Source organism: Esox lucius, chromosome 10, assembly GCF_011004845.1.
Source record: "Esox lucius isolate fEsoLuc1 chromosome 10, fEsoLuc1.pri, whole genome shotgun sequence".
NCBI lineage: Eukaryota > Metazoa > Chordata > Actinopteri > Esociformes > Esocidae > Esox > Esox lucius.
The window spans coordinates 11,762,036-11,775,973 of record NC_047578.1 but is presented as its reverse complement, the minus strand read 5'-3'; the positions used below and the strand labels follow the sequence as shown (position 1 = coordinate 11,775,973).

The following is a 13,938-nucleotide window of genomic DNA, read 5'->3' as shown; positions in this document are numbered from 1 at the left end:
CCATCCATTCCCTGCTGACCAAAGTATAAAATAAATGTGCTTGCAAAAAAACAGTTAAAACTGCTTGCAACAACAGCCACATAGATCAGCTAATCAAATAAGAGATTTAAGTACAAAGATTGATTAGCTCCCGACCACAGGATACAATAACCCTAAACTTAACCCCAAACACCTAAACTTAACCCTGAACACCCAAACTTAAACCCTTTGGCAACTATTACCCTAAAAAGAACCCTTCAGCCTTAAAGGTAGCTAGAATGTTGTCTCTTTGAGTGGATATTGGTGCATGTGTAAGGGCCTTTGTGCTGTATACTGGAAAGGGGCCTCTGGCCTCACGCCATGTGAAGAACCTCACACAACCACACTAACACTCATTTCCAGTTCCATCCCACACATTAACACTAAGCATGGAAGCACTCTGTTACCATGACCACAAAGAAAACCTACTAATTAGTAAAATGAATGCTCACAGTCACAATTTTTCAAATACTTTTGTACTGTCTTTGTGTGTGTGAGTGTGTGTTTGTGTGTCCAGTAGAGCAGGTTCAAATGAATGGCTCATTACAATTATATGACTGTTTATCTTGATGTGTAATTCATAAAGGCCAAATGAACAAATGCTCACTGATGATTCTGTGGTGAATGTTAAATATGTTTTGCTGATACAATGTGTATAGGCCAAATTAGTTGCCAAAGTTGGCAACACGTTCATTAATTATTATGGTTGGTGAATGGCGTGCTGTTTGTGTGTTTGAGTGTATGTGTTTTGTGTTTTTTTTTTCGGCACCCATTAAAAGGACCCGAAAGTGAATGAGAAGCTCCAGGGTTCTACGGCCTTGTGTCCAGCCCCTGCCAATATGATGGTCACCCTGGTTATTCTGGGATGTCTGGGCCTCCAGGGAGTGATCACCTCTGACTCTGATGGATACGGACTGGCTATGACCAATGACAACAGTGGGTACATTGTCAGACAGAGACGGTACCCCAAGGTAAGCAACACCCTCATATCTGCACAAGATGTCCGTACCAGCCATCCATTTCACCACGTAAAAATGAACAAGTCTATTAGCAGACAATTATTTGATAGTAGACTATATCTTTGATATTTAATGATTGTAGTTTTCAATGTTGACCTTGCTTACAGCAAATACTTGGTGGTCAATTTGAAACTGAAGCTTATACTGCTGTACAAATTTAAGTAATAAAAGCAGAGAAAACACACATAGGTAAATGCAGTTTATAAATAAGAAAAAACAGCAACAATCAGATGTAAAAAAGTCCCACTTAATAAAACACTAAACAAAAGATGAGTTTTGAGGTGCCTGTATAAGACATTAGAGTTCTGTTGCGCCTGGTGAAATCGTAGCTACATATTACCATTATGTTGTGGTTTATGTAAACAGGATGGCACCATGTTTTATTTATTGAATAGCATTTCTTATAAAAGGAGTCAGAAAATTGCATACATATATTGTGTACCCTATTAAGGTCTAGGCATCCGTTTGACAACTGTGCACATAAGCTAAAACCACAAGCAGGTCATCAAAGTTGCAGTATATGAAGCCATTTTCATTCATTTATAAACTCTTTAGAACGAGCTCCTGTTATATTTGTTCTTGCATTGCACTGCTAAAATCTTGCAATGATTAATTTGATTGATGGCTGTAAGGACTTTTCATTAAAGTCAAACACAATCTACTCTGAATACCCAAATAATCTTTACCATTAGAAGAGAACTGGTCCTTCTCTGAGCCTAGTTCCTCTCTGTCTTTGACATTTGTACAGGCCACAGTGCATGCTTCTACATGGCTTGCGTTTTTGGATTTAGTCTTGGTTTCTTTTGTGATAACAACTTCATGAAATATATATTCCAGTGAATATCAGATAAGCAGGTCTCTTAAAATAATCATTGAAATAAGCATTCGAAATTAATAACGATTTTATTGTTGTGAATTTTTAATATTATCTTTTAAGCACAAAATGTAAATTCAATACTTTATGTTTACGTTTTTCAGACGAGCATTGAAATACCACGGAGTCTTGAAATGGACGAAATAAAAATCAACGTAGTGCCAACCAGCAGTAAAGTAATTTCAGCCCCAACCATGGTCCGACTCTACCTGCCACCGGTCAAGCCGTCACGCATTCACGCCACCCTACCGCTTCGCTTCGGACGGGACTTTCAACCTGATGACACCCATTCACCCAAATCCACTCTGAACTTACCGCAGCGGTTTGGAAGATCACAAGCTTCTGGTGCAACGATTCCGACGTCGTGTAGTGAATGTTCCCGGGTCGGGTCAGCGCCTTCCGCCACACTGCCACAGAGGTTTGGCAGGAAAGAGTTCTACCGAAGGTATCTTTTCCGAGCCATGGCGTGTTTCTCAGGCATCCCCGAACCGGTGCCAAATGGAAAGGTTGGGTAGGCATACGATTAAGAACATACGGTAGCCAATTACATAAATACATGACAAGTCTATCAACATTTCTTTTTGAGGAAGGGATAGGCTTATAGGTTACAATTAAGTGACTTTCAGATTGATTTACTATCACAGCCATCATTATGGACATTTTTTTTTTCATTCCTCAGGTATCAAGACTATAGCTATTATGATTTAGACTCAGATGAAGAGGAGACAGGAGAGAAGACTTTGAAGCGCTCAAAGTTGGATTTACTTCGCTGGAGCTTTTGAACTCGGTCACAACCGAACAACGTGTCTTTGCTTGTGCTTTTTCCTGTTAATTAGCTAACATGTTTTGCTATGTATTGCTAACGTGGTGCCATATTGTTAATGAAAAATGGGAAGCAAAAAACGTATTATAAGTTTGATTAATTGGTTACAGAACCGTACCATATATTGGCCATATTGATAGCTATTGATAGCTTTCAGTTGTGGTTGTTCAATAGACTGACCAATCACAGATACATCGCACCGGATTGCGATGTATCTGTTGTGATGTATCTGTAGTTGTATTACCCAATAATTACTTTCACTTATGGTAATTGCTTTTATTTACTTTCTTTTTATGTTATCGGTTAGCATACACCACTTTGTTGTTGGTCATTGTGATGATAAAGTATGACAATAGTCGCATCGTGGCTCCTTTGTTATTTAATCAGTTACAACCCCACTCACGAGGACAGCAGTCATTGTTGGACGGGTGACAGGAGTTCTTCGAGGCAGAGAAAGAGACCAAAGGGGATCTTTAAACACTGCCTTCAGAGCTCTCTCCCACATACCTCCAAATTATTCCCAGTTCTCATCTTGGAATTGGACTAAGGTATGCCTAGACAACAAAGGTGATAGCTACTGTGGGCCAGTCTAGGCAGACCAGGAGTGTGGGGTCATTACATCTAGGCCTAGACGTACCTTTTTAACATGAGTCTAATAAATATAAAATAGATTCAATTACGATTAGATTATATTGTGTGTGGACCAATTAAAGCCTGTATTATTTCACCACAAATAATTTTTGAACGTTGTTCTACCATGCTAAGAACACATTCTGAGGAAATAGGTTTAACTCCCTTTCTCTGCAGATTTTTTTCCTTCACATTATTATGTCAGGTAATTAGATCCAGCTGCCTTTTGTTTACTGGCTACGCTCTAGCCACTAGACTATCCTGCCGTTCAAGTAAATGTCAGTAATGGATTAAGCAGACGCCAATTTAACATGCTTGTAAAACAGTATTTGCTCCCGCTTGGTATTAACAAAGGCAGGCTTAAAAACTATCTGAAAGACTTTCAGAGTTCCAAAACCAACAGAGATCAATGTTGTGTGTTTGACAATGGACAAACATTGAATAAGACAGACGGGAGCGACTGGTCATTAGGGGCAGGAGGGGCACAGCCCCACCTGTTGTCAACAGAAACAACTTCAACAAAATAATGTTATTTTTATTTCTCGAAGATACTTCCTATAATTTATTATCTATTAATATAGCATCTTCCTATATTGCACATCATTTGTGTTAGGATTTTATTTCATGTTCATTGGTCCCTGCCTTGCTGCTTCAGTCTCCGTTCTGCCGATTCGTGTTCACAATAGCAGGCCATTGGCTAAGCGTGAATGTGGGGCTAGCCCCTCTCTCACAGTGCAATGTACATTGTACGTGTGAATATATTAATACACATGCTCAGAATGTTAGTGTGATCAGTGTAGATCACACAAATTTGATACCGAGTGGGGCTGACAGCCAGTTGATTACAAAGATTTGAAACATCTTTCTGAGAGGATTGCAAAACATGAGAGCAGCGGGAGTCATCTGGACAATGCTGTGAAATTGGGCTTGGAAGGGTAAATGTCACAGTCCAAGTTGACAGTGCATACAGGCGCTCCATTGAGCTGCATAACAAACAGGTGGAGGAAAACAGGTACATTCTCAGTCAGATCATAACATGTATTAAACTGGGTGGAAAATGTGAAACCGCACTGCGGGGGAATGACAAGTCGGTGGAATATTCAGATGCATTTTTGAGACTGTGTGAGGGCGATTCAAGACTTCAGAGGCACTATGACGCTCAGTCCATCTTCAAAGGGACATCCAGCACTGTAAGAAAATTAACTGTTAGACTGTATGTATGAAGTGCACAGAGAGGGGATAGCCAAGCAAGTGGACGAGACATAATTTGTTCACCTTCAGTGGTGTTGAGCTCATTGCTGTTCGCGTATGGCCCTATAGGCAAATTATTTCTGAGCTTGGTTGCATTCCTAATTTAGGTTTGTAAATGTGACAGTGATAATGGTACATGTGAGTGAGAGAGAAGGAGAGCAATTACATAAGAAGGTCTCTCTCTAGTATGTGTACTACAACACCTGGTAGAAGCAAGCCACTCTGTCGTTAAAAGTGTTTTGTGGAGCCACGCTGTTTGTTGATGTGTTAAATAAACACATCAATAGTAAGAGGGAGTTTTGTAGCTTTACTGGTATGTATCCTATATTTTGAAATGGTTTGTGCCGCACCAATCTTTTACATAGAAAAACGCCACTGAAGACAGAACACACTTTTTTACATCCAACATTTTATGACGTAAAACAAAAACAAACATAAAAGGGAAATGATCATTTGTTTGTAATAGGCTCGGTTACCAGGTGCAACAGGAGGATTAGGGACAGCTTTATCAGCCTGAGGTATCGAGGACCCTCATCCAATCCCCCAATTTTCTCCTCTGTTGCCTCACCCCCCTTCCTATCCCATGGACCCCTACCTGAGGAGAAATACTTCCCCCAAACCCAGAAGCTGCCCCACCCGACTCCTGCTTCACCTCTAAGGTACCACCTCAAACACTGCTTGAGGAATTATTCCATTTACAGCATTTACGACGGGAAGTTTTATGTTGCATTAATATGAAGAGGGTAAGTCTTTATCATATTTACATGACTGTTACTGTAAAGAGACCCTAGTGGAGTTTAAATTGTGGCTAACAAGGTCTCTGGAGTTCACATTCAGAAGTGTTGCATCACGGGACACCGTTACCCAGGCTTGGCAGTCTCCGGCAGAGTGGAGTCAGACACTGCCCGGTTTCCTGGTCCCAGAATACAGTTAGACACCCAGCGATGGTCAAGGGACATTTCCACATCGGCTACGGAGGAAACGACTTCCCTGAGTACGCCTTAAAGACCACATAACTAGAATCAATCAAAAACAATTTAGAGTCAGTCACTAATGACATATTCATATTATTAATATAGAGTAGTAGTCAAAAGTTTGGACACAGCTTCTCATTCAAGGGTATTTCTTTAGTTTTTTCCTTTTTCCATACTGTGGAATAACCAGAAGCTGGTTGAGAGAATGCAGAGAGTTTGCAAAGCTGTCATTAAGGCAAAGGGTGGCTACTAATAATCTAAAATATAAATGTATTTTAATTGGTTTAGCAGTTGTTTGGTTGCTGCATGATGCCATATATTTAAGTCCATAGTTTTGATGTCTTCACTATTATTCTGTGGAAAAATTAAAAAAATTAAGAAATACCCTTGAATGAGTAGGCGTGTCCACACTTCTGACATGTACTGTATATGTATCATATATTTTTAGTGTATTCAAAACTAGAAGTATACTTTTAATAAACAGGAAAAGACACACACATGCAGCATTAACGTCCTCTTATCTGTGTTGTGTATGTGTGTAAGCATTATGACATCACTACACTGAAGAAAAGCCATGTCCATGTCAGTGATGAGCTGTAATTACTAGAGTGCACAACCAATTTCCACCCCAAGGTGCTAGTGTACAGTCAAATAGATGCCAAGCCAGTAGATCGAGTCAGCTGTTTTCTCTCACATGAGCGTACTGCAGCTTACGGAGAAGCCGTGAGCTCACATAGGAAAGCATGCTCACGTGAGAGATTTAACGGACTTGTACATAGATGTTAGATCTACGTATTTTAAACCGTTAGGCTAATAATTGGGCGGGTAGATTTGTAGAGGTGAAAGAATGAATCAGGGTTAGAGGCTTTTTCGATGTTCATTCAGCAGTCATAGTACACGTACATGTCTCCAGCTGTTACAATCACAGCTTGTGTTATAAAGCAACTTCCCAGGATGGTCGTGTCTAGGACCTAATCCCTCTCCATGGAAACGGAGGAATAGATATATGGTATGCCTGAACAAGGACTGACAGTTATATCATACATATACATGAAACTATCATTCCTTGTCCCTCTAAGTAACAACATAGAATACACCTCAGTTCCTATACAGACAATGGTAAATTATATACAGTTATACACAGTTATATACAGTTATATACAGTTATACACAGTTATATACTGTTTAAACACACCATATTAGACTACCAACACATTTCTACTTACTAGATAATGTACCGCTATATAGCAGGAGATACTAATGTTTGGGCATAACGACCAAGGCTTGATCTAGATTGAGAATATTCCCACACTTATAAAGGTACTGTATAGATACATGTATACCTGTGCTGTCTAAGCCTCCTCATAAATAAATAAATGGTTAATCCTGCGGATTCCTTCCATTTCAAAAAGTGAGTGACCACATTTCCATGAACAAACCATGTAAAAGGACAACAACTTTGTCAGTGCTTTGGTGACAAATGTATTTGAAAAAGTGTTACACACCAGAAATATGACTGAACATGATGTCGCCCACTAATAGGCAGATGCTGGCCCCAGTAGTGAGGAAGCAACCATACCAGTCCCATATATCCCGGTACGCCATGTTCCCCACCTTCCTACCCCTGGGCAACCAAGAATCAAGGGTGAGGGCAGGACACGTATCCCCCCTCATACCAGACAGGTATCCTGATGGTGACTTCCTGGCCAAGCCAAAGGGTAGTTGAATTCACCAGAGGCTGGAACATTGAACATTGGACGCTGAGAAAATAAAACAGTTGTTTCTGTTATATTCAGGTGATAATAAAATAGTTGATGCATTCCTCAGGTTGTACTTTGTGTCATGAGGAGGTTCATGTCTCAACGGTATCACAGAGGAAGGTTCTACTGTGGCCGGGGCAACATGATTTCTCCCAGGTAATGTCACCAAACGGTTAACAACATGGCTTCTCCCAGATAATGTCACAAAATCTTTAACATTAGGGCTTCTACCACGTAATGTCACAAAACCTTTCACAACATGGCTTCTCCCAGATAATGTCACAAAACCTTCAGCAACATGGCTTCTACCAGGTAATGTCACAAAATCTTTAACAACATGACAAACTGAACAAATATTGTTTTATTTACATGATCTCTTGCTATATACAACAAGTATTTGATACACTGCCGATTTTGCAGGTTTTCCCACTTACAAAGCATGTAGAAGTCTGTAATTTTTATCTATAGGTACACTTCAACTCTGAGAGACGGAATCTAAAACAAAAATCCAGAAAATCACATTGTATGATTTTTAAGAAATTAAATAGCATTTTATTGCATGACATAAGTATTTGATACATCAGAAAAGCAGAACTTAATATTTGGTACAGAAACCTTTGTTTGCAATTACAGAGATCATATGTTTCCTGTAGTTCTTGACCAGGTTTGCACACACTGCAGCAGGGATTTTGGCCAACTCCTCCATACAGATCAGCTCCAGATCCTTCAGGTTTCAGGGCTGTCGCTGGGCAATAAGGTCTTTCAGCTCTCTCCAAAGATTTTCTATTGGGTTCAGGGCTGGAGACTGGCTAGGCCACTCCAGGACCTTGAGATGCTTCTTACGGAGCCACTCCTTAGTTGCCCTGGCTGTGTGTTTCGGGTCGTTGTCATGCTGGAAGACCCAGCCACGACCAATCTTCAATGCTCTTACCCCTCAATACAGGGCAGTCGTCCTGTCCCCTTTGCAGAAAAGCATCCCCAAAGAATGACGTTTCCACCTCTATGCTTCATGGTTGGGATGGTGTTCTTGGGGTTGTACTCATCCTTCTTCTTCCTCTAAACACGGCGAGTGGTTTAGACCAAAAAGCTCTATTTTCGTCTCATCAGACCACATGACCTTCTCCCATTCCTCCTCTGGATCATCCAGATGTTCATTGGCAAACTTCAGACGGGCCTGGACATGCGCTGGCTTGAGCAGGGGGACCTTGCGTGCGCTACATGATTTTAATCCATGACGGCGTAGTGTGTTACTAATGGTTTTCTTTGAGACTGTGGTCCCAGCTCTCTTCTGGTCATTGACCAGGTCCTGCCGTGTAGTTCTGGGCTGATCCCTCACCTTCCTCATGATCATTGATGCCCCACGAGGTGAGATCTTGCATGGAGCCCCAGACCAAGGGAGATTGAACGTCATCTTGAACTTCTTCCATTTTCTAATAATTGCGCCAACAGTTGTTGCCTTCTCACCAAACTGCTTGCCTATTGTCCAGTAGCTCATCCCAGCCTTGTGCAGGTCTACAATTTTATCCCTGATGTCCTTACACAGCTCTCTGGTCTTGGCTATTGTGGAGAGGTTGGAGTGAACAGGTGTCTTTTATACAGGTAACGAGTACAAACAGGTGCAGTTAATACAGGTAATGAGTGGAGAACAGGAGGGCTTCTTGAAGAAAAACAAGTCAGTGAGAGACGGAATTCTTACTGGTTGGTAGGTGATCAAATACTTATTTCATGCAATAAAATGCTAATTAATTATTTAAAAATCATGCAATGTGATTTTCTGGATTATTGTTTTAGATTTTTAGACACAGTTGAAGGGTACCTATGATAAAAATAACAGACCTCTACATGCTTTGTAAGTAGGAAAACCTGCAAAATCGGCAGTGTATCAAACACTTTTTCTCCCCACTGTACACAACAATGACTGCGAATAAGGCCATAAATCTTTTCAGGAGAAGCACCATTAACGTCCCATACAATAACTACACCTAAATATATGGAGTCTATTGTCAAAGTAGGATTTCATTAACATTTGGGTAGCTCAGTAACCTGGTTATCAAAGGAACCTGGTTATCAAAGAAGACAACAACTCATGCAAATGTTGCTGTAGATGGTTTCAATGTTTTACGTCCAGACAGGTTGGAGGTGTGGCCATCTCTTTTAAAGGCTTTCTCCATTCCTTGTTTTTATATTGCTGTAATACAGTGCTCAAATGTGAAGGAGTGGGCTCAGTTTGATTTCCCTGTATAAATACGATACTTAAAAGAATATGATACTCTTATAGCATAGCATTACAGTTTTTCTCAATCGATTTTGTAAACTCAGGTAACTGTTCTCAAAACAGTTAACACAGCAAACTAAACACACTTTTATGTTGGCGAAACAGTTAAGTATTCACTGCACAATGAAACACAGTAGTAATGCATTTATTAAAATTAAATATTAACATCAAAAGTAAAAGTGTGTTCTCTGTTGTTTTATAACAAATTCAGCAAAAGATACACAAAGAAATAAATGAAAATACATGTTTTTCATTAAGTTCTTTAATGAGGAGTTCAGGTGTATAACAATGAGTTGTCAGCCCACAAAAAATATATTGTGCAAATAAGTACATAAGTAAATATAAAATGTAATGAAACATTTTGGGGAAAACGCTGTGAATGCTGTATCCATCCTTGACATGCTTGTGCCCCAATATCTCCACAGGCCTCTTCCATTGCTTGAAGAAGACTTACTTGGTTGTAAGGGTTGCGATCATGTACTTTCCATCTCCATGAGGAGAAGAATTCCTCAATTGGATTCAGGAAAGGAGAATATGGTGGAAGGAACACCATCCTGAAATGTGGGTGATTCTCAAACCACTCATGCACTAGTGCTGAATGGTGGAATTGGACATTGTCCCAAACAACTACAAAATTCCGCACCATTTACTCCTGATCACCCTGCGGAAAGAAGATTTCATTGAGGAGGTTTAAAAAATGTAGGAGCCTTGCTGTGTTGTATGGTCCCAAGACAGCATTGTGTACCACAACACCAGTTGTAGAAATTGTGGCACAGAGAGTGATGTTGCCTCCTCATTGTCCAGGGACATTGACTGTAGCACGATGGCCAATCACATTTCTCCCTCTTCTCCTTTTTTGGTGAAGATTGAAGCCTGCTTCATCAATATACAGGTACTCATAATGAGTTGCACTGCTATCCAACTCCAAGATTCTCTAGAGTAAAAAGAACACAAGGCACAATACAGTAAGTTAGTGTTTTACAGAAATGGCATTGATTGCAATCAATACTACTGTGAAACTGTTGCTGAAGTTTGAATTCACACTTTGAAGCAGCAGTATACATAGATATGCCTAAATCTTTTCACTTTCACAGTAGCATGGAATAGTTTATGGACACATACTTATAATTCAGGAAAAATGTATCTTTGTGTTGACAGTAATTGGGTTGCACATACTTGAACAAACTGGAATCGCAACTCCTTCACTCTAACGGAGTTCCTCTCAACGGGCACTTTGTATTCTTGCTTCATTCGGATTGCATTTCTCCTTAGAACATGATCAATTGTGGAGAGACTGCATTGGTGGATATTGTGGAACAGTTGATAATCCTGTGTTATTCGTTGCTGAATATCTTTGAGGCGGAGGGTGTTGTTCTGGACCACCATGTCAACAATGGCATGCTCTTGTTCAATTGAAAGAAGTCTTGTTCGTCCACCTGAGTGTTCTCTAACTTCAATTCTGAAAAATGTTTGGACAAGCAGGAACATTTACTGTAGAAATCTAGACCAATGTCAAACAAGACTACTCTCATCTCATTGGCCTCTCATTGTAGAAGTAGAATGATTTAGTTACTTACCGGTTTTCCCACGGAAATGTGCGGATAATTGAAGCCACTGTGGATCTGTTTATATTGGGCTGAACTCTGTGCCCAGCTTCTCTCAGTGAGAGACCATGATTTATGACATGGTCAATAAGTGTGGCTCTGATTTCATTTGAAACACGTGTGTACTTTATCCTTCTACCTCTCCTCCCTCCTCTTACACCTTGCCCTCCTCTTCCTCTCTGTCCATCTCTTCTTATATTTTCTACACTTTCCACTATACCATTGCCCTCCAATCTATCCATCTCTTCTCGCTCTACTCCTCTATATTCTCCTCTTCCTACATCCTCAGCTCTTCTTTCTCTTTCTCCTACAACCTCAGCTCTTCTTTCTCTTTCTCCTACATCTACTGCACTTCTTGCTCCTACATCTTCGGCTCTTCTTGCTGTTTCTCCATCTCCTCTTCCTCTTCTTCTCCCTCTACCCTGTCCACCACCTCTCACTCTGACACCTCTTCCTTTTCCACTGCTTGTTCATCTTCTTTTTATTGTCTTTTCTCCTCATTCGTCTTCTTTGTTGTTTTTCTCTTTCCCTTTTGTAGTTGTTGTAATTAAAACAGCTGTGTGAACAATTAGGGAATTGTCTTTTTCTGTGTTGAGTGGATTACTAATTCATCAGATATCAATTTGGGGTTAATTGAGGACATAAGGTGTGCAACTGACAATTTTACAATTCACAGAGTTTTGTTTGTTGTGTTTTGAAAATGGTACAAACATGTTTGTGATCTTTGTGAAGACCAATGAAAAAGCTGCAATTGTTTTTCCTGATATATTGAAGATTTGGTTGGCTGTATGAACCAATGTGATAACATTAAGGAAGTTTGTGCACAGTGTTTTGAGAAAATGATGCTTTTTATTTCTGTTCTCCAGTTTCCTAGGTCAGTGAGAAGTGAGATTCAGGTGTCCTACCCATCACTTCATAAAGCTCTGTGTGGCATCTCCGTTCTAAGAGGCCAGGACTCAAAACTCAGTAAATACATGGTTAACATGCTCTGCACACAGGGGAGAAAACACTGGATCACCTCTTACCAGCATAACTACACAGGTATACGCATGCACACACATGCACACACACACACACACACACACACACACAATCTAACATGGAAATGGAAGTTTGACCCATGACATGGACAAGAACATTCTTAGCTTAGGTCGCAACCAAGGACTTACACAGTGATTGGATATTTACTTGTCAACATCGTTAGTTGTGGATCGTTATATAGGCGAAGACAGAGATTAATGTTAAGCAGAGACAAATTTAATAGGGTGTGGTTTAGCAAATCCCCTTCAGTTACATGACCTGCAAGAGAGAACTATAGAGACCGCCACTGGAGAAGATACACCCCACAGACTAGTAGGTACCATGATAGGATTCTCAATGTAGACTACAACTTGTAGGTACCATGATAGGATTCTCAATATAGACTACAACTTGTAGGTACCATGATAGGATTCTCAATGTAGACTACAACTTGTAGGTACCATGATAGGATTCTCAATGTAGACTACAACTTGTAGGTATCCGGATAAGACCCCTTTTTAAATTACTACCAGTAGGTAGCCCTATTAAGATCCTTATGTAGACTACAACTTGAAGGTACCCTGAACAGACCCCTATATATAATATATTATAAAATGAATAGTTTTCTCTCAAATATACAATTACTATATATACTGTACAGCTGTCATTCTGTCAACATTTTACCATTTATAAATGATCACAAGTGATCATAAATAGTCTCTTGACAATTATTAAAAGTTGAAGTATGCATTTTATGTACTTCTACATATCTGGTGTCTTTCAGTCGCGGCCAGAAGAGCAACATGTCCAGTTCTGCTCGGATGCTTGTGGGGAGGAGTGTGAGTGCTGTTAGTGTCAACAGCATGAACCAAAACCAGCAGAACCACTCAACACCCACAGCCACACCGCATACCAACACACCAGCACACCCTGGTCAAGGTCCCTCAACCTGGGGCAAGCACTCCAGCAAGAATCCCTGGAAGGGAAGGATGTCCCGGAGGGTTTACCCAGAGAGTGTTGAAGGATAGTTTCCCCGCTGCTTGTCAGTGAAGGGTGGATGCGGAGGAGGTTCCACGGTATCTCTCCCAAATCAAAGTCTCTGGAGGGCCACCCGGGTTGGGTACCGACGGTGGGGGTCAGGGGGGAGAATGGGTGTTCAGGTCACACCCAGTTGTGTTGGCGCTCCAGGACTCGTTCTCCAGGACCGACGCTCACAGGCGCTTCCACCGCACCCTGAGAGGCGTGTCCGGGACAACCATGTCACCGGCAGGCGTCCCTCGTTTTATGGCTACAAATCCTTCTACTTCCATAATTGAGACTAAATCCACATAAAATCAAAATCTGTAAGGTTTCATGCTGAATAAAAAGAGATGTCTTTGTTTTGCTGTCAAAGGAATATAAATCTGGTTGTAAACACAAAAGCAAGTTGTCATTTCTTTTCTTGTTCTCATATTTTAGCTTTAAGTGGTTCACATTTACTGCTTCGGAGCGATTCATTCTGCAATTACTTCGGTAAGCCTGCAGATGGGCGTGACTCTTGTAGCTACTGGCAAATATTGTGCAATCAACATGCTTTCTTTTTTTTCAGGTGGTTCGTGGCTTTGTGAAATTTGAGATTTGAGTTTCAACGGTCCAATCGAAAAGAGTTTTTCTGTCACACAGCCCTGGAATGTCTCTGCCCTGGGTTGAG

General features: G+C 40.6%; 1 protein-coding gene across 2 annotated transcripts; it reads left to right on the top strand.

Moving 5' to 3' along the window:
- Positions 1-875: 875 nt before the first annotated feature.
- On the top strand, positions 876-3,088 carry npvf (neuropeptide VF precursor). 2 transcript variants are annotated; one of them, XM_034294842.1, is made up of 3 exons: positions 876-989; positions 2,016-2,422; positions 2,591-3,088. In XM_034294842.1, the coding sequence occupies exons 1-3, from the start codon at positions 939-941 to the stop codon at positions 2,691-2,693; spliced, it is 561 nt and encodes a 186-aa protein (XP_034150733.1). In that variant the 5' UTR covers positions 876-938; the 3' UTR covers positions 2,694-3,088. The 2 variants fall into 2 exon arrangements, with proteins under 2 accessions (XP_034150733.1, XP_034150734.1); XM_034294843.1 differs by having other exon boundaries at positions 2,016-2,417; positions 2,591-2,696.
- The last annotated feature ends 10,850 nt before the right edge of the window (positions 3,089-13,938 follow it).